Source organism: Thamnophis sirtalis, unplaced genomic scaffold (genome assembly GCF_051295495.1).
Source record: "Thamnophis sirtalis isolate CommonGarterSnake01/CBP01778 unplaced genomic scaffold, rThaSir2_p1.2 scaffold_2, whole genome shotgun sequence".
In the NCBI taxonomy this organism is placed as follows: domain Eukaryota; kingdom Metazoa; phylum Chordata; class Lepidosauria; order Squamata; family Natricidae; genus Thamnophis; species Thamnophis sirtalis.
The window spans coordinates 97511718-97531981 of record NW_028261382.1 but is presented as its reverse complement, the minus strand read 5'-3'; the positions used below and the strand labels follow the sequence as shown (position 1 = coordinate 97531981).

At 63.3% G+C, this 20264-nt stretch overlaps 1 protein-coding gene across 1 annotated transcript; it reads right to left on the bottom strand.

Annotated features, from left to right (window-relative positions):
• Window positions 1–522: 522 nt before the first annotated feature.
• On the bottom strand, window positions 523–19436 carry PHLDB1 (pleckstrin homology like domain family B member 1). The gene is given in 22 exon segments (XM_087706453.1): window positions 523–1108; window positions 1359–1444; window positions 1558–1777; window positions 2018–2164; window positions 2430–2520; window positions 2675–3159; window positions 4066–4158; window positions 4325–4435; window positions 4517–4660; window positions 5051–5179; window positions 7394–7531; window positions 7642–7770; window positions 7909–8106; window positions 8531–9199; window positions 9202–9254; window positions 9257–9659; window positions 9662–9808; window positions 10119–10198; window positions 14980–15150; window positions 15235–15358; window positions 15781–15857; window positions 18324–19436. Coding segments are annotated over 21 exon segments (3819 nt in total). The 5' UTR covers window positions 15841–15857; window positions 18324–19436; the 3' UTR covers window positions 523–967.
• Window positions 19437–20264: the final 828 nt, after the last annotated feature.

Here is a 20264-nt window from a genome sequence, read left to right as displayed (position 1 = left end):
CCAGTTGTCCTAGGGCAGAGTGAAAACCAACCGGGGCCCCAGGGCTGCCCTGGTCACAGCAGAAAAGGGGAAGCCATGAAGCCAAAGGGACGAGTCCCAGTTCAGACCAGGAAAACGCCAAGGGAAAGCTGGAAATCCGATGGTCAGCCAAGGCTGCGATACCCAGGCGGATGATGAACTGGGGCATAAAAGGAAAGCGCATCTCTAGGGCTGATCCTGAAGTCTGCAGGGAGAGCTTTAAAAGGGGGCTGTGACTCAGAGTTGGGGGGCTTCTGGCCTACTTGCTGTGAAATCACAGGAAGAGGCATCCTTCCCTTCAGTGCAAAACGGGGTGTCAGATCTGAGAAGCCGCCCTTTTCCAGGCAAATCCCGCCAGAGGAGCCTGCTCTGACCATTGCGCGGCCCTGCCTTGGCCTGGCCTGGAGGGGGCTCTTTTCCTTGGCCTTTGGCTTGGACTGCAAAGGGGCTTTGATGGGTTGATTGATTGAGGCCGCTCTTTAAATGAGAAAAGGACCATCTGGATGAAAGTATGCAAAAAGCTTTATTCTGCTCTCCTGCCTTGTGGCTGCAAAGACTCCATCCAACAATTTCGGCATCCCCAGCTGCAAGGGGGAGCCGTTCCCAGGGGTGGGGGGGGGATTCCCCATTTTGCAAAGAGAGAGGAGGCCGGCCCTGGAGACGAGGGAGCCAAGGTGACTTCTGGGCCTTGTCTGCATGGGGGGGGGACGTGGGCTGGGGGGGGGGAGCCAGCCCTGCACTGCAAAGCCTGACGGTGCTGATCTCCTGCCTCCTGCTCCTCTGACGCTGGCGGTTGGGGACCTCCTGGACTTCTGAGGCTGCTGACGGGAGCCCAGCTTTCGCCACTCGCGGGCCCATCTCAGGCACCCATGGCAGCAGAGGGGTCCCTGCCCGCATTCGGAGGCCGCCCGAGGGAAGATCTTCAGGGGCTCTTCGTGGCTCTGCTGCCTCAGTTGAGGAACTGGGTGTAGCCTTCGGCCCCCGTGACAATGACGTCCATCCAAATGCGCAGGGCTTCTGCCGAGGGGGCCACCATGTAGTAGAGCCGGTCGTGGGTCTTGATGCAAAAGGTCAGGGCGGGGTTGGGGCTCTGCGGAGAGAAGAGAGAGGCTGACCCCCACCCAGCAGCAGGCGGGGTTGAGGTCAAGCGTACAGAGGGCACAAGGGCAGAGGGAAGGCAGAGGGGGCGGATGGGTCCCTACCATGGACAGGCTGGGAGGGAAGAATCTCTTCTGCAGGAAAAGGAAAGGCAGGTGAAGTGCAGCCCGGGGGGGGGGGTATTTGGGCTACGCTCAGAGTGCCCCTCCCCCTTGCCCCCTCCCTGCCCGGCTGCCTCTCACCTTGGCTGCGCATTGGAGGTGATCGTAATAAACCTCTTGGATGGCCTGGAAGTAGATGAGGCCCTTCAGCTTCGCCTCGTGTTTGTCTGTAGGGGGCAGAGGAGGAGGAGGGGGACGCTGCTGAAGCCCGTCCGAGGGCCGAGCTGAGCAGCGAGGCAGGGGGGCCGGCCGTGGCGGGGATGGGGATGGGGAGCCTCACCCACGTAGTAGGAGAGGGTGTGCCGCAGGCGGTCAAAGACAAACCAGCGCTTCTTCCAGGACCGGATTTTGCCCCCCATCTTGACCAGGTAGCCCTTGCACAGCTTCTCCGAGAGGATGATGTGGCTGCAGGTGTCCACACTGTGGCCGGAGGACTCGATGTGCCAGCGCAGGTCAAAGTCCTCTTTGCGGATGGGCAAGTAACGGGTCAGGGGGCGAGCCTGCAGAACGCGGGGGCAGTGGAGCTAGCGGCAGGGGCCAAAGTCCTTCCCCCCCCCTCCAGCTCCTGCAGCCTATCCCAAGCTCAACGCCGGCCTCCCAGACCCCCGAAAGAATCTTCCGGGGGCCCCCTCCTCGGCCAGGTGTGTCATGACCCAGAGGAGCAGGCCCTTCCTCCCCACGGGGAACACAACAGCCCTGCCCTCCCGCTGGAGGGGGAGCATGGAGGGGCTCCTGCACACCTGAGCCAGCTGCTTCTCCCGCATCTTGACCTCCCTCTCAATCAGCTGCTGCCGCTGTGCCGTCTCATCCTGCAGCTGCTGCTCCAGCTGCTCCCTCCTCTGCCGCTCGTCCTCCAAGGCCTGGTGACGCAGCTCCATCTCTTGCTCCTGCCAGGACGGAAGGGTGGGCCTCTGCGTCCCCAGTACCACCCACCCTCTGCCCCCCCCGGTCCACAGCTGGACCTCCACCCGTGGACAGAAGCTGCCCCCCACCACTGCCCCCCATCTGGGCAGTCCCTTCACTTGGGGAAGGGGTCAGAATTCACTAGGGAGAAGCCCCCCTCCCCGCCCAAGTGGCTTGCAAGGGGAGTGGCTCTTCCCAAAGGCTAACTCGGAGCGATCCCCATCCCGAGACCTCTGCTCCCGCCCTCACCCGCGACTCCATCAGGCGGGACCTCTCAGCTTGGGCCTCTTTCAGCAGTTTCTCCATCTCTTCGATCTTCCTGGCATCTGCCCCACTGGCACTGCAAGGCCAACCGGTTGTCACTGCCCGCCCGCCCGGCCTGCCAACCCCCCAGCCCCCCCTCTCTCTCAAGTCTGCCCTTAGCAGCAGATCAGCCGTGCAGCCCCCCACCCAGCCCTCGTAGGAGTCCGGGGGCCAAGGGGAGGGGGGCTGACCTGGAGGCATTGTCTGGGGAGCAGGCCGAGTTCCCACTCAGAGACAGGTTGGTCTCCAAGCTGTCCGAGCTCTCCAGGCTGAGGGTGTCGTAGGCTGGCTCGGGGTCGTTGGCCAATTGACCTTGGCCCAGGAAGGGGTGATGGTGGAGGCCAGCGTAGGGCACGAGGGGGGAGAAGGGGGCCCTCCTTCGCAGGGCCTGACCCTCCACTGCCGCCTTCTGCTTCAGGTCAGCCAGGTGCTGCCACTGGTCCTGAACTGCCCGATGCCCTGCAAAGAGGCCCAGGGAGAGCGAGGCTGACCGCCGGCAGGACTTCGCCTGGCATCTGCCCACCGCGAGGGACCAGGGCCCTCCAGATGGGCACGGACAGAGGCATCACCCACCCTTGTGTTGCAGGGACGCCTCACGCTTCCTCCCCAGGTCAAGAAGGGAGCCGGTCAGCTTGCAGGGGGGGCTGCCTCTTCTGCCCCCTGGGGGTGGAGAGCCCTGTGAGGAAAAAGCCGGGGGAGTCCAGAGTGGCTCGAGGGGTGCAAGGTGGGGGACGGAAGCTGCTCGCCCAGTGGCTGGACTGACCCCAGACGCTTACATTTCCTTGCGGGAGGGGCGGGGGCCAGTGGGGGATGCTCCCCTGCTTTGGGCCCAACTGGGCTGCTGCACCTCTTGTCCATCTGGGCCCAAGAGACCCAGGTGGGTTTCTACTGATTTGGCCCGGTTCAGCTGAACCGGTATGTCATGCCGGCCTGGGCTGCAGAACCGGCAGTGACCCAGGCTGGCCATCCCTCCGGACTTCGGTTGCTGAAGTCGCCACCGGCATCTTGTTTTTGAGTTCTCTGCATGCGCAGAAGAATTTCTATTGAGCTGGGCAGGCACAAAGCGCACCCATGAGCGCAGCAGCAGAAGCGCCGGCTAGAACCCACCCCTGGAGCCAGGCCAGAGCTGAGCCTTGGGAGAGGTGCTGCTGCCAAGGACACACATTGAGGGGCATCTGCCCAGGGCTCCAGACCAGGAACGGCCAGAGGGAAAAGGAGGGTTGTGGGAGCTACAGGGAGGAGGGCGAAAGAAAGGCCGGGGGAGCATCGAAGCCTCTGAGGTCACAGCAGGCCCTGCAATCGGCCCAAGCAGGATTTGTGGGAAGCTGAACTAAAATGGGCCAAGGAGTCCAATCCTCGCTGCAGCCCAAAGCCTGCCTCTCTCTTCCTGCCATCTGCCTGGCGGGGAGCCCCAAAAGTGGGGAGCATGTAATATGGGGGATGCTGCCACGTCCGGCACCAGTGTCCAACCTCCAGCACCCCCCTGCTTGACCAAGGCGGTCCTTCCGGGCCATGCTGGGGATGGGACAGGCGGAGGGGGGGCTCCTGGGGCACATCCTCCCCAGCCCCCTTCCCCTCGAACCTCTCGGAGGCCGCCCAAGCGCTTGGGAAAGGCAGCGCTGCCGCCGGTGAGTGCGCAGAACTGTTGCTCCAGCCCCAGGAGGGCTTCCTTCTCCTGTTGGGGGAAGCAGAACAGGGAGGGTCAGAGAGAGACACCCCCCCCCAAAAGACCTCTTTTGCATCCCTGGGGAAGGAGCAGAGCCTCCCCCATTGTCCTTCCGCACCCCCATTGTGAGAGCCAGGCCTCCTCTGCGACCACGGCCCCTTGCCCTCTCTCCCACCTGCTGGAGTCGCTGCAGGGCGGCCCTCCTCTCCTGGTGCAGCCGGTCGGCCTCCTGCGCAGCCTGCAGCCGTAGCTGCTTGGCCTGGCCCTCCAGGGCGGCCACGCGTTCCTGCAGCAGGGAAACCGAAGGGGCGCTGAGCGGAGCCACAGCCGGGCTCTGCAAGGCCTGCAAGCGGGGCTCCAGGCTCACCTTCCGGTGGGCCAGGCGGTGGCGGCCCTGGGCCTCGCTGTGCAGCATCTCGTGCTCCTCCTCCTCCCAGCGGCTCTCCTTCTCCAGCTGCTGGAACTCCAGGTCTTCGAAGAGCTTGGTCCCCGTCTCCAGGGCCTCCGCTTCCTGTGCAGGACGCGGCTGCTTAGAGGCGGCCGGCTGAGCGAGGCTGGCCTGATGGGCTCCCTGCCAGGCAGCACGGCTGGCAGGCTCTCCGCGGACAAAGGCTGAGCCCGTGTCCTCCAGGCAGCCCAGGGACCCTTCTTCCCAACCGCCCCAGGACAAGCGCCAGGAGGGCACCCCCTCTCTCTCCCGAGGCCGGGCAGCGAGAGCCCTTCTGGGGCAGGCGGCCCTTGCTCTCCCTCCCTGTTGCCCCCAGGGCTGCTGAGGCAACTCGGCTGCTGTGAGGCAGGGAGGGGTGCTCCTGCTGAGCCCCCGGAGGGGCACTGCTGCCAGGGGCCCGGGCTAGCTCCCCCTGCCCCACGGAAGGCGGGCAGGGGTAGAGGGGGCACTGACCCTTTGCATCTGGTCCTTCACTTGCTCCCTCATTACCTCGGGGCAGTTTTCAAGCTGGCTCTTGAGCTCAGAGTAAAACTCCCGCAGTTTCTCAAGCGCCTTCCTCTCCGCATCCACCCTTTCCCTCTCCTGAAGCCGGGAGAAAACAACACACGAAGAGGGGAGAAAAGAGGCTTCTTGGGAGCAGGCCATGCAAGGGGGGGTTAGTGGGGGTCTCGGGTTAGGGGGGGGGCCAAAGACCTTGCCTCCACCAGGGGTCTGCCAGCCCACCCTCCCCGGCAGCTGCCAGGGCAGCTACACCTCTCCTCATTCTTTGGCGTAAAGCCCATTTATCTAGCCTGGTCTCTGCCCCAGACACCGAAAGGCTGCCTCGCCCTGCAAGCCCCCCTGGGCAGTGAAGCCGAAGACAACCGAGGGGGATCTTGGAGGAAAGATCGCTCCAGATCCTGGCGACTTCTGGGCTGTGGGAAGCTCAGGTGGGTCAGTCAAGGCCAAGGGAAACGCGTCGCAAGCAGGGCCAACCCAGGCTCGTGCCCGAGGCGCTTCTGAAGCCCACGGAAGGTCTCGCTTTACGTCTATCCTGCAGTTCTATCCTGGGGACGGCTGGGTGAAGCATGCATTGGAAGCCCCTGGAACAAGGCCAAAGTTTCCAGGGATGAAAGGAGTCACCATGACCAGACCGAGGCCAGGAGCATCGTCACAAGATCGATTGCTGGGTAAAAAGCCATGAAATCCAAAGAGGGGAATTTCACCAGGGAGAAACGCAAAGCTTTCATCCGAGTATGAGAAACCAAAATCATCAGCGTGGGATGGCAGGCGGCGACGGGAACTGTACCGGGCAGGGGATGCGTAAAAGGATCGGGGTGGGGGGGGTCTTGATGGATCACAAACTGAACATGAGCCACAGGTGGTGTTGCTACCAAAACGTAATAGCCAGCTGAAGCTGCGTCAGCAGAAATACAATGCCAGGATCAAGCAAAACGGCGGTGCCTCTTTACGGTGTGTTAATCAGACCATACCTAGGAGAGACTGTGTCCAGTTCTGGGCACCACATTTAGGACAGACAAACTGGAATGTGTCCCAGAGGAGAGTCAGCAGGATGACAAGAGGCCTGGAAGGAAAGACCTACAAGGAACAGGTGGAGGAGGCCTTTCTCAGGTATGTTTAGCCTGGAGGAAAGGGGTGGGGAGGGAGAGACACGGGAGCCATTTTCAAATGAATGGCTCTGGGAGGAAGACAGGAGGAGAAACAACGGTTTTCATTCACCAAGAAGCCGGCTTTGGTCAGACGTAAAGGGGTAAATCTCCCTTGCCAAGACCTGCGGCCTCTCCTGCCAGAGGCATTCAAGAGAGGTGAGATGCTGTAAGGAGGGGACCCCGCAGACCACCGTGGTCTCTCGCTTTTCTTTCTAGGACTGGCAAACCCAGGGACGAGCCCAAAATAACACACTACGCAAGTGCAGCCGCTGCGGGACTTTGGCTCCTCTGGGCTGCTCAGCCTGGGAGCCTCAGAATTGGACCAGCCTCCAGGCGCAAAGCAGGGGGACCTTCGCCTGGAAGCAGCAGGGGAGCATTGTCCGGATAAGAGCCTTGGCGGGACAAAGGAGCCGGGGCATCTCCTGCTCTCCCCAGACAGCTCAGCGTCTCTCCTCAGAGACCGAGTCTGCGTCGGGATCCTGTGTGGCCGGAGGAGCAGCCTGTCCCCAAGGACTCGGCCGGACACTCATTTCTCGGGCAGGGCCACGTGCAAAAAGACGGAGGAGGCGCCTCCAGTTCTGTCACCCCTTCCCAAGCGGGTCGGAGCTGCTGCCCCAGGTGGCCTGTAAATGCCAAGCACTTACAAATGCCAAGAAGGGAGGGGGCTACCCCCAGGGCAGAGTGGACGATTGAGCCTGAGCTCTGCCTCTCCTGGCCCAGACAGATCCCCTCCCCCCACAAAGCGGCGAGCAGGCAGACAGAGAGAGAGAGAGAGAGAGAGAAAAGAGGGGTTGGCACAGTTAGTGTTGGCCAGGGTGTTAGTGGCTGGGCTTCGGAGTGGGTGCTCCCTGCCCCTCAGGCTCCCTGTGTCAGCAAAGGGGATTGGGGGAACCCCGACTAAAGGCGAGCAGTGGAGGGGGCTGGGTCAGGCCCATTCGCTCCCCGTGGCTTCTTCCTTGACACGTGCAAAGGGTTTCCCCCCAGCGCCAGGGAGGGCTTCTCCAGGGACTAGCAAAGCGCCCCTCCCCACCCAGCCCGAGAGGATCAGGAGGGCAGGACCTACCACGTGGGCAGCAGCGGAGGGAGGGGGGCCTTGCCCTCCCCATCGCCAGCAGCAGCAACCGGCTGGGCTGGAGGCGCCACTTACCTTCTCCCGCTCGTGGCGAGCACTGGCATCCAGGCCGCAGAGCTGCTCCTGCAGGAGTTGCACCGCCTGCTGTTCCTGCTGCAGCTGCAGGATCTCCGCTTCTCGCTCGCCCTGGAGGAGGGCCTGCTCCATCTCCGCCTGGGAGGGCAGAATGGCAGCTGCATGACTGCCGCCAGCCACCAGACTCTCCCTGCCCCCCAAGGGTGGGTGGCACTGCCAGTCTCTCGGCAGGACAGATCCCCCTTCACCTCCCAAGCGGTCTCTCGCAGCTGCTGCTCCAGCCCCTTCAGGCGGCTCTTGAGGCGCTCTGTGCTGGCCAGGAGGCGGGCGTGCTCCTCTTCCAGAAGGGCCAGCTCTGGGGCGGGTGGCCCCTCATGCTGCAGAGGAAACGGCAATCCCTGCATGTGCGGGCAAGTGCTTCCCAAGCCCCCCTCCAGAAAGGAAGGCTGCCTCCCAGCCATGGCACCACCTGGCAGCCGGTTGGGGGCGCAGAGACCCACTGCCCACCTCCTCACCTCCTGACCAGCACTCTCGGTGCTGCTGCTCTCCTCCTGCAAGTTCTCCTCCTCCCCTCGCTCCCGGGGGGGGCTGCTCCCTGGCAGGGGGAGCGCCCCATCAGCAGCAGCATTGGCACTGCCCTCTTGGCCCAGCTCAGTGTCCCCCCTGGTGTACTCGGCACACAGGCTGAGGATGGTCTCCAGGCGCTGGCGCTCCTGTTGCCCGGAGAACAAGCAAGAGCCACTTGGTGAGGTGGAAGGAAGGGCCTGGCACATGAACGCCCCTCACCCAGACCCCTGTGCCAACTGGGTTTGCTACCCGACTGGCCCCGGCCAGGCTTACCCAAGCTGCTCTGTCTTACCAGCCACCCTGCCAGGAGAGAGCAGGGTGGCTAACGGCAGCTGTCTATGCCCAGCACAGCATGAGGGGAGGCCACCAACGATGCTCCCTCCTCCCCAAGCAGCCCACCCCGCCTGGGCCCTCTGATATGGTTCCCAGCCTATGAATTCCCAGGCAAATCTGCTTGGACAGGATCCGCCCACCATTCCTACAGCAAGGGCTTGGGCCACGCACCCTTCACACCGCCCCCCCCACCTCTCTACCGTGAAGATGAAGCTCCCCGGCTTGATCCCTGCTCACCAAGCGCTCCATCTCTTGCTCCCGGAGACGCTCCTGCCGCTGCCATCGATGGTACTCCAGCAGGCCGCTCTCATGCACGCCCAGCAGCTTGGAGGTGCTCTGCTTGCGCTCCCGCGTGGGGCCCAACAGCTGGGACCCAGCAGCCCCCTGGTGGCTTGGCTGGGGAGAGTCCGAGGGCAGGACGAGGCACCCTAAGCTGGAGGCAGAGCTGAGGCCAGGTCCACCACGGGGCTTGTGCCGGGTGCGCTCTCCAGGGAGGGAGGGAGGCGAGGGGCTGCGGCTCCTCAAGCAGGAGGAGGGCGGAGCGGAAGGCGCTTCTCTCTGCAACCCCCTGGGACCCTCCCCAAGCTTGCCCTGTGAGGAGGAGAGGCTGCTTCCAGGGGCCGGGGACACTGCTCGGCGCCCCAGGGCCGGGCTGACGGGCGGCCGCTCCCGCAGGCTCTCTGTCGGTCTCCGGCTGATCTGGGGACTCTCGGGGACCCGCTGGGTGCGGACGGACTGAGAGACGCCACCTGGCAGCTCCGACCCTTGGCAGGCTGCCTTCCCCAGTTGGGCTGATCGGGGAGCCCCGACCGGCAGCATTTTCAGGGAGGAGCCGGGCCCTGGGTCCTGGGGGGCTGCAGCCTTGCCCTGCAGCATCCCGGGCAGCTGGAAGCCCTGGCCAAGCAAGGGTTCCCGGGTGATGGCGGGCGAGGGCTACCCAGCGGAGAGCCACCATGCTGGCTGGAGAAGGACCCTCTGCAGGAGGCCGGATCTTGCGCCTTGGCAGGGGGCTCGTGGGGCCATCCCGCCTGGCCTTCCGCTCAGCCCGGGGGCTCCCTGAGCTGCAAGCCGAGCTTAGGAAGCCACTGGAACGGCTGGAAGGATCCAGGGAAGCCCCCCCGGGGGGCAACAACGCAGCGTGGCAGTAACTGGAGGATCGGACAGGCACTGCAGGGGGGAGGGCGGGGACCTCCTCCCGCCAGCCGGCCAGGGCGCTCCGGCAGCTGCTGCTGCTGCTGCTGGCAGGGGAGGAGAGCGGAGAGAAGGGGGGAGAGGGAGGCATTTTCATAGGTGGACCCATGGAGGCGTTGCCGGGGCTCTGGGGTGGGGACAGAAGGGAGCAGCCCCCCTTGCCGTTCGCAAGAGACATGGCTGTTGGGGACGGAGGCTCCTGTCACCGCTTTCCTCCTGCAGCACCAAGGAATCCATAATGCCTTGCAGGTCTCTCTCGATGGAGCTGACCAGGGAGAGCGGAGCCCCCTTGGAGTCCGCCGTTGACGGGGCTCTGCCACCCGGCTGCAAAGAGATGGGGGTCTCAGAAGGGGAAAGTCTCAGCTGCGTCCCCGTTCCCCCCTCGCGGCCAGAGCACCCGAGACCCCCACCCAGCACCCTCCCCTCTGAAAGGCCCCTCCAAAGGGCCAGCCCAGGTCCCCGTAACACCTGCCCTCACCTGGGCTGGGGAGGAACCTGCCGCTGCTCCGCCAGACGCGCAGGGGAGCCAAGCGGCCCCTCAGAGCCCCCACCACCACCAGGCCCCATCAGGCCAAAGGACCCACCTGCTCCCAGCCCACGGGGGCCCTCTGGGCTGGGCCCGCTCGGCCGGCACCGCTTGTCTTTTCATCCACTCGGCCTCGGCTGGGTGGCTGAAGCGCAGGTAGGTGGCCTGGCCCAGGCAGATCACGTGCCCTGGGGGGAGAAGGAGCCCCGTCAGCCAAGCAGACCCACCAGAGTCAGGCCCAGCTGTGCTGTGCGCCCTGAGAGCGGCAGCCGCCTCTGGAAGGCTCCAGGGAGCTTTTGCTCCTCCAGGCCTCAGGGGCCTGCACTGAGCCTCCTGTGGGGCCTGTTCAGAGGCACAGCCAACGCTGCAAGGGTGGGCAGGAGGCCGGGGCGCCAAAGCCCAGGAAAGACCCCCTGCCCACAGCTGCAGCTCAGTCCAGTCCTCCTAGCTGGCTCAGGCCACAGCTGGGACCTTCCTGGGGGGGGGGGGGAGGGGGAGGCAGGGTGTCTTTGGGAAACCTCGTATGGATGGGTCCCCTCAACAGCCCATCCCCCCCCCAGCTGCTCCTCAGTCTGTGATGCTGAACCTCAAAAACATTTTTCTCTCCCCACCCCTCCCCCTCCGGTGGTGCCACTGTTGAAGCCCCCCCCCCCCAGCCCACCCAGGGACAGGCTGGGTGCAGAGCGTGAGGCGGTGCCCTCGGCAGAGAGATGCAGGAGGCGTTGCCTGGGCAAAATAAGTCCAGAAGGTCCAGATTTTCCTTGGTTCAGGCAGACCCCTCCCCAATTTGCTGCAACTAAGGAGGTGGCCGAGCACAATCGGACTGCCTGGATCCCTCAATTGCCACCCACCCCCCTCAATAAAAGCGATATGGGGCCGATCTCCCAGCATGGTCTACACTGCAGGGTTGGTACAAGCTCACCTCCTCGCAATGCCTCTTCCAGCCAGTCCTACCCTGGGTGCCACAGCCGGGCCCAGCCGGGAAAGGGCCAAGGGGCTGCTCCATGCCAGAGGGGATCTCTGGTGGGCATCCAGCTGGCAGCCCTCTCGTGTGGTGGGAGTGGGAGGCCAGTGGGAGCTCCGGCCACAGCCAGGCTTAGTATTGGAAAAGTAGAGAGGAACCCCAAAGACCCGGGGGTGGGGTGGGGGGTCTCCTCCTCCTCCTCCTCTCCCCAGATTCCCAGCCTGCCTGAGCCACTAAGCAGCCATGCCTGCTGCAGGGCGGAGCCTGAGCGGCACTGAATTGGGGACCTGGGGGAATAACCTCCCACTACCTTTGGCTCCTGCAATTGGGAGGGGGGGTCTGGAGGCAGGAAGCACAGCCACAGCAGACAGGCCTCTGCCCTCCCCTAACATGGGAGATCTGGAGGCTTCGCCTTAGCCAAGGGGGTGGGGGGACTTGCCTGGAAGGCCTCCGTCCGCTCAGCCGCTGTCGCTCTGGGACGGCCAGGCAGAACCTTCCGTGGCTCTGATTCTGAGCCCTGAACCTCCCAGGCAAAGCAGAAGGAAAGCGGCCATTCTGTGCTCCTGGCTCCCCCTCCCACCAAATGCTCCGTTGGCACCAATTCCCTGGCCAACTCTGGAGCAAACAAATGAAATGGGAGGTTACTAAAAACAGAGCCCTGGTGTGCTAAAGAAAGCTTGCATGGTCTAACCGCCTCCCTCCCTCCCTCCCTCCCCCCTCCCGAAGGCTCCACCCAGCCCCTCCCTGCACAAGATCAGACCTGACTCCCAACAAACTGGGCTGGACTACAGGGGGCTGGCATACTTGGATGAAGGGGGGAATCTGCTGCCTCCAAGGGCTCAGTGGCCACCCCAACTGCAGGAGGAGTCCATGAGCCCAGTCCTGGCAAGCTTTTCCTGCCCCAGACGGCAAGTGCCCCCCTTGCGAAGCCCACTGCCCTTAGGGACACCAAGACCAACCCTTCAGGCAAACAACCCTCTGCTATTTTGCTCTCTCCTGTCGGCCTGGTCACCAGCACGCTCTTCCACGCTCAGCACGGACTCCCAGACTGCCAATGTAACAAGCTAATAGACAATCGGGCAGAAGCTCTGTGGGAAGATGGGCATTGTGAAAGGCGGGGGGGGGGGGCTCTAAACACATAAAGCAACCCCACCCCACCCAAGGTTACTCCCCCCCCCTAAGCTCAAGGTCTGAAGGATGCAAAAGGGGAGTGGGGAAGGCCAGGCACACACACACACACCCGCTCTTTTAGGGGAGAAAGTCTCTCTGCAGGGGGCTTCCTAAGGCCGGAGCCCAGCGGAGGATGGGCGACCCACCCACCCTTCCCCAGAGCCCAGCATTTCCTGTCGAAATCGCCCCCTCTTCCCTCAGCCCCCCAGGACTTCATCCTGGAGGGGAAGGAGGGCGAGCTGGCTTGGAAGGCTTCCGAGGGCTTCGGAGGTGGCGCCCCCAGCCCAGCAGCTGTGCTCCAGCCGGGAAAGGGCGGGTAAGAGGAGGGGGCGCCCAGCCCATCTACAGATCGCGCTCTGACCCCGAAGGCTGGGAGGAAGGAGCCCGCAGCCCTCCGGATCCCGCCCAACCTTCCTGGCAGCCCCAGCAGCTTACGCGGGGGGCCGGGCGGCGAGAGGACGAGCGCCCCGAGGGAGAGGAAACGCCGAGCCGGCAGAGTCCTCGGCTGCCCCCCGAGGCTCCCTTGCGGCAGTGCCCCGCGCGCCAGCCGGCCGCGTGCCCCGTGCCCAGCCCGGAGCCAGCCAGGCGCAAGACGGCCGGCATTCCGTCCCCGCTGGCGGGCGGAGGCTGAGTCGGCCGGCCGGACTCTCCCCGGCTACCTCGGCCGCGCCTGGTGGGGGGCGGGGAGGCGGCGCGCTCCAGGCTACCCCGCGCCCCAGCCGCATCCCCGGGGCCGCAGGAGCCGCCAGTTGGGAGGAGCGTCGCGTCTCGTCGCCGGCCGCCTCCGGGATTGCTAAAAATAGCGGCGGGCGGAAGCAGGGAGGGTCTCGGGCTCCGTTGGAGGGCGGCCCCTCTGCGCTGCGCTCGGGGCTGCTCTGGCGGCCGTCGGGCCCCGTTGGCCCCTCGGCGCCCTTGCCACGCGCGCCCCGCTCCCGCCCACTTCTCCCCCCCCCCGCCAACCCGGGGCCCTGGTCCCGCCGCCCGTTGGATTGGGCCCGGGGGCTTCCTCCTTGCGGGAAAGTGGCGGCGACTTTCTCTCGCTCGGTTACTCTGCTCCCCCCCCCCCGCCGGACGGAGGAGAGCTGGGGAAGCGGAGCGCGGGGTCGCTGCCGCTCGTGGCCGCGGAAGCTCGCGCGGTGGCAGCTTCAGCCTCCTCCGTTCAGCCTTCTGGCCCAGCCAGAGAGGAGCCCCGAGGGCCAGGAGTCAGGGCCCGGTCGCTTCTCTGGCAGCCACCGGGAAGTCCCCTACAGGAACTCTGCGGGGCGAAATGCGGGGAGTCGTCCCCCCCCCCCCGCAGGCCTGACTCTGCTGGCCTTCCGGCGCAGCCGAGGCTCGATGCGCTGCTGGCCGCGCAGGGACGAAGCAGGGACAGGGTTAACCTTCTGGGAGAAAAGCCACCTGGCTCCTTGCCAAGGCTTCTGGGCAATTCCTTCTCAAAGGCCCCTTTCCAGGCTCTCATCAGACCCAAAACATGATTCAGACAGGAAATGAGGAGTCTTTGGAAAAGTTGACTTGGTGATCTGGGTTGGAGTCCGGAGGAGAAACAGCAAGAAGGAATTCACTAGAAAGTGGGCGGGGGGGGGGACACAGCTGTGGGGGACTAGTGCTCACAGAGCCCCAACTCCCCCCTGAGGGGGCTCTGCTGCCTTCGGTGAGAGATCTGGCCCTCTGGAGCCTTCAAGCGTTCCTTGCCTGCCCTTCTTTCTTAACAACCAACCTGCATTTCCTTTACAACGGCAGCTGGGACCGTCACTAAGCGGCACCTGCCTGTGACATTGCACTTCCTGACTACATCATGGATGCCTTGCAATTCTGGTCCCAAATGCCATTGTAAACGGAGCCCCTCCTGCCCTACTGGAGGCCAAGAGTTTGGGTGGAAGGGGATGCTGGGCAGGGGTCTGAGCTGGGCCTGCATATAGAGGCCCTCCCAGCCAGCCCCTGCCCTCAGGCTGCACTTGCTCCCGCCAGTCGGGCCCAGAGACAGGCAGGGCCCACTCGGTGGTCGGGATGCAGCTGCAGCTTCTGCGGCTTTCTTTGAAAACAGAGATTGACAGGGAAGCCCCCCCCCCCCCCCCCGAGACCATGGGAGTTACGATCCCACCTCCACAGCCACAGGAAAGGCTCTTCAGGGGGTCCACTGAGAACCCAAGCCCAGGGCTGCTTTCTTTCACGCACACACACACACACACACACACACACACACACACACACCCAAGCAGACAGTTCACCAGACCAAGAACCAGCCCCTGCTGCTGGGCCAGAGCAGAGGTCAGCTGGGGCCGCATTAGCAAACGATGGCTGGACAGAGTCTTGCTTCCCAACCTTGGTTGACTGAAATAACACACACACACACACACACACACACACACACCACTGAGCTGGCCTTCCACTGTGGCCTGGCAGGGAGGCTCCTTACGCAGAGTTGACCAGGGTGCAAGGAGACTGACCGTGGCCACCCTCCAAAGAGCGCCCCTAGGCCATCCACGGAGGGCCCCTTCCTGCAGACGCCCTCTGCCTTGGGGCTTTGGGTGGCTCTGCCGGGGCAGGGAGGGAGCACGTCTCTGTTTTGGCCCTCGTGGTGGGCTCTTCCCTCCCCAAAACTCCAGAGCTTAGCAGCACTAGGCTTAGCCCAACTGGAAGTCCCCCGGCCAGGGAACCGGAGTGGGCCCACGCTTGCAGGAAGACGCCAGAGGGGCTGCGCACTAATGCGGGTCCCGTCGGAGGATTAACAGCTCCGAGTCCAGAAAGACTTCAGGATCCAGAACCAACATTCCCCGGATGTCCTTGGCCCAAGGCGGCATAACGGGTGACCAGCAGAGCCTCTCCTCTCCTTACCTTGGGACAGGCGGGTGGGGCGGGTGATTGGCTGCCCATCGATGGCGCAGGGATGACCGCAGGGGTGCAGCGTGAGGGTCCCACAGACATTTTCAATGAAGCAGTGCTGGGGGGCCACCCCTGCCCCCTGTAGCACAATGTCCCCAGCAGCGGAGCCCAGGACCGTCTTGCCTGCAAGGAGACTTCGTGAGAGGGCGGCCCCTCCCTTCAAGGGGGAGCAGGGAAGGAGAGGCCCCCGAGGCGGCAGAGACATACCCTCTTCCAGGGGCAGCAGAGTGATGGCAGTGCTGAGGCGCCCACTGCCGAGGCTCACCAGATGCGGCTTCTGCGTCTGCACCTTCAGGCCTCGGCCCGTCTCAGTCAGGTCCAGGAGGCTGTTCTGCAGGGCAGGGGAGAAAGGCCGTCGATAGCAGCGTGGCCCCCCTCCCTCCTCAAGCGGGCAAGAGCACCGGGCAGCCTGGCTTCCCTTTTGGCCACTCCTGGCATGAGCAAGCCCCTCCCTCTCTCTGACTTGCCATCCTCCAGCCAGGCAAGTTGAAGATGGTAGCCAGGAAGGTGGGAAAAGGCAGGAGGGCAAGTTGTCCAACAGCTTTAAAAGGTTGTTGAGGGGGAAGCGAGCTGAGCAGGCATTAGCACGGGCTGACCTGGGAGGGGCTTCCAAAGGGGGCTCTCCCACTCCCACTCTCCAGTGGCTCCAGTCCGTGAAGCCTCCGGACGGGGTCTCCTCCTGAGCCACCACTGCCACCTGGGAGGACCAGGACATTCTGACGGGCAGGGAGTTCTCTCAGGGCACCTGCTCACCTGGATGGGCTTCTGTACTTGGCAGGGGGGAGCAGCCGGGTTGTGGTTGCGAGTCTCCATGGTGGGGCTCCTCTGGCCTAGGAGGGAAAGAAGGGGAGCCCGTGTCAGAAGTGCCAGGCCACAGATTGCCCGAAGTCCAAGCCCCGTGCAGGCCGTCCTGGGGCTGAAACGCAGGAGAGGTCAAGGCTACCCCTAGGAAAGGAGGCTCTGGTCCTCGCCCTCCATTTCCTGCAGGGAGGGAGGGAGGGAGGGAGGGGAGTTGGTTGCTCTGCCAGCCATGGTCCAGGGAAACATTTCCCAAGAGGTCTCCCCTCTAAGCACAGATAACTGCACCCATTTCTCGAGAGCAAGAGATGCGTTTCAGCTTTTAAAGGATACCCAAAGTAGCCGCTATTCATCAACGGGGAAGAAGAGGGAGCCACCGAGCCTCTAAGCAGCCCTCCTGGCATCTACAGGGTTAACTTGTGGCACCTCATGACTAATTAATTAGCACAAATATCTAAGATTATCTTCAGCTTCATTAAGTTCAACAAAAAGCTAACTTCTCTCTATTGTTTTCTGACCAACCTTCAAGATATTGTGGCACTACAATGATTAGACTGCATCATTGCACACCTTTTCATGGATTCATGGCACTGTCACCAGTGGACGACACTCGTGGGTCTAAACGAGCATTTTAGTGAGGAAGGCAACAGCAGGGAGACGCAGGTCCATGCCCTCCCTCAGTGGGGGGGGGAGTAGGTTTCTCTCCGCCTAGTCTACCTCACAGGGTTGCTGGGATTACCACCACCACCACCCCAGCTCCTAGAACAAAGGCGGGATATAAATCCTAACATTTGTACACGAGCAGAATGTCTCCAGGCTTCCTGGGTGTTTCTCTGCAAGAGACCAGTCTCAATTCCTCTCTGGAAATATTGCAAAGAAGAACTGCTTGGCAACCAGTTGCAACCACAGCTGTGTTTTGTCACTGCAAAGCATGGGGTCACCCAGGGCTTGTTTTCACTGCGACATCCCTAGGAGAATCTGAGCTCCTGCATGCCACCCCTTCTGCACCTGCCGTAGATTGGCTGTGGGGTCCGTGCCCCCACCCCAATCCCAAATTCCCTTGCTCCAATGCCACGTACTCATCTTTTATCACTATTTCTCAGTTGCCCGCAGAAGAACCTTGGAGAAATTAACAGTTGGCAAAGAGAACGTGAGATGGGCAGGATCAGAATTTGACAAATAAATGCCCAGTAAAGGCAGCTTCTAGAACACGGCTTACCTGGATGACCGGTCTTCATTTAGCATCCCCCAGCATTCCTCCCTTCCTGAGGGGAGGGGAGAGATCTTGCCCACTTTCTGAGGGCCAAAGGGGAAGCCTATACTGCCATCTGCAAGCCCCACGTCTGCACTGGCCCAGGAGAGCCAGAGCCAGGGCCCTGCCTGACGGGAGTTCCTCCCTCCCAAGCACTGGCACAACCCCCTCCCCAATCCAAGGTCCTCCTTTCAAGAGAGGAGACGGAGAGGCTGCCTTGTCTGTCTTTGACCTGCCCAAGGAGGAGAGCGCCACTCCCCAGAGAAAGGAGGGCTTCTGGTCTCCTGGCCTCCTCTTTGCCTAGGTAGAGGAACTCTCCAGGGGGGGCAGGAGGGGGGGTGCCTGGCTGTTCCCCCTTCCCTCCCTTCTTGCTACCCAGAGCCACAAGTCTTGACAAGCAGGCTATGTTTGAGGAGGAGGAGGAGGAGGAGGGAGGGGGGAGCTGTACCTTGTCAGCCACAAGGCGTCTTTCTTCTCTGTGCTTCCAGAGAATGAGGGCCTTGTGTGGCTGAGGGGCTGGGCAGCAAAGGCCAAGGGATGAGCTCTAGCCAGGCTGGGCCTGCAGGGCTGGCCTCTCTCCCCCGTGCTGAACCCTGCCAGAGGGGGGAAAGAGGGAGGAGAACAACCGACTCTCTTCCAGCCTTGGAGGGGCACCAAAGGCTTCAAGGCCAGCCCAGGAGGCAGCCTGGGAAAAGTGGGGGTGGTGCAGTCCTTGGCCAGAGCCCAGCCCAGCCACCCACAGCAGCCAGAGCTTCCGGAGAGCTTCTGACAGAGCATCCAAAGCAAAGGGGAGAGTCCCAATTGTGCATCGCCAGATCCACTCTGCCATAAATGGTTCTGCGTCAGCGGGTCGAGGCTCTCCAAAAACCCAGCAGCCTTTGGTGCAACCTCTGTGCCGAGCCTTGGCTGCGCTACCTGCCTCGGCCCACAGATCAGGCAGGTCTGGGCTCACCCAGAGGCCAAGAGCGCCAGGCTGGCTCTGCCTTTCTGGGGCCTTCCTGGGTTCAAGGAGAAACTGGCAAAAGTAGCACTGGTCCTGGGAAAGGAGGAAGGCGGCTTTTGGGACCGGCTGCCTCCCCAGCTGAAACCAGCGTCCTGTGCCGGCAGCCACAGCCCCACTGCAGGAGAAGAGCCCCAAGGAGAGGGCCGCAAGTGGCAAGAGGTTCCGAGGGCTGGTGCAGGGGGGAGCACGGTCAGCAGCAAGAGGGGACTAGGTTCTTCCGGGAGGACTTTTCCTCAGACCCACCAGGGAAGGCAGAGAGTAGGGAGCTGCTCCAAGTCCGAAGCTTCTGAGTCTCAGTCAGATGCTGCTACAAGACGCCAAGTCAGACTATTCCAGGGGCCCCAGCAACGTTCAGGCAGTCTGGTCACCACCACTGCCTGCCTCGCCCCACTTGCATCACAACAATCCTGCAAGGTAAACACTTGTCCTGGGATCAGTGGGCAGCCTCCTCTTCAGCCCAGTTCCCGTCCCAGGCGCCGAGCTCCCGCCCTGCTCGGACCCCGGAGTTGCAGGAATCTCCAAGGCTTCCCGGCGCAGCAGGACAAGGCACAGCCCGAAGGCTTCTAACCTGGAGACCGGACAGCCTTTTTCTCCCAAGCCACAGCAAAGGAACCGCCACCCCCGCCGAGAAGGCAGCTTGGGGAGGGAGCGGGGGCTCCTCTCGCCTGAGAGGAGAGCCGCGGGGCCCGAGCGCAGGTGCACGGGGGGGGGGGTGGCAGGCAGGGACGCTCCGGTCGGCTTTTGCGTGCCGCGTTGCTCTCCCCCAGTCCGCAGCGCCCGTGGGGCGGAAAACGGCAGGAATGCGCGGAATGCGCCACGTCCAGGCAGGCGCAGATGGGGGGGGGGGACTGCCGGCCTGTCGACGCCTCCGTCAGCCGTCCACCAAGCTCTGCTCTGCCAGGGACTCCTCGCCGGCCGGAGTCAAGCGGCGAGTCGCGGCCGCTCTTCCCATCTCCTGCTTGGCCGGCCCGGGGATGCCACCCCGGCCCGGGTCTCCCGGGTCTCCATGGCTCCGAAGTTACCAAAGGTGGCCCGGGCAGCGGAGAGGCGCCTCCCGCCTTATCAGCGCGCCCCGCACCTGTCAAGCAGGCTTCCCTCTCCAACCCCCGATGTATCCGGAGCTGCAGCCGCCGCCCGTCCGCGTCGCTCTTTCAGCGCTGAAGGGCCGCCGGCCGAGGAAGGAGGAGCGCCAGGCGGAGACCCGCCGCCCCTCTCCCCGGTTTGCCCCCACTTTGCGCGTGCGCGCGCTCGACCAGGCCCGCGGGCAGCTGGGGTGCGCGCGCCTCCCGCGCCCTTCGGAATCCCGGAGGGCCTCCCCGCCGCCCGAGAGCCGGAGCCCGCGCGCAACAGCCGGCACTGAACAAAAGACAAGGGCGGGGAAGGCTCGGGCGCCTCCCTCCGTTGCGCCGCCGCTGCTCCGACGCCCCGAAGCCGGCACACGGCTCCGGCAGCTCCCCGCCAGTCCTTGCGCGGAAAGCGCTCGGCTGGGCGTAGCGGCCTTCCAGGGTCCTCGGTGCGGGAGGCGGATCGTTTATCATTCACCGAGGTATTGTAAATCTTTTAGGCAAATTCCGTGCCGAGCCTCTCCGGCACTTCTGGGCGCTCAGCCACGGCGGAGGAAGAAAACAGGGACTCCGATAGACCTACAGACAATAACAGCATCCCCGAGAACTCACAAGTTCCGACTGCGGCTGAATGACTTCCACACGCCCGAAGTAAGACTTTCTCATCCATTCAGATGACGCACCTTTTGCCCTGCCTGGTTGCCCCCGTTGCGCCTCGCTCCCAGAACTGCAAAACCGTTTCGGCCTTTCATTAAACCGGCCAGTGAAGAGAATGAAACTTCGTGGCCCTGCTTCAGCCTGCCTGCGTGCAGCGGCGCCCTTCGCCTCCTTCACACCACAAAACCAAACCCAGCACTCGGAACGGGAGCGGTACCAGCTAGCTGAATGGCGAAGGATGTCATATTTGCAGTCTCTGGCACAAAATTGCTTTAGAAAATGTGAAATATTTTGAGAACTTGAAATTAGAACTCTTACAAATGGATCAGCAGCGAATAAGTCAGCGGGGACTCCCGGCTGGAGCTGGGGAAGTGACCCGGGTGGCAGGCCTTGTTGTTTCCAGAGTTGGAGCTATTTTGGCACGGATTGTATCAAACATCTGGAAACCATCAGCCCCATGACA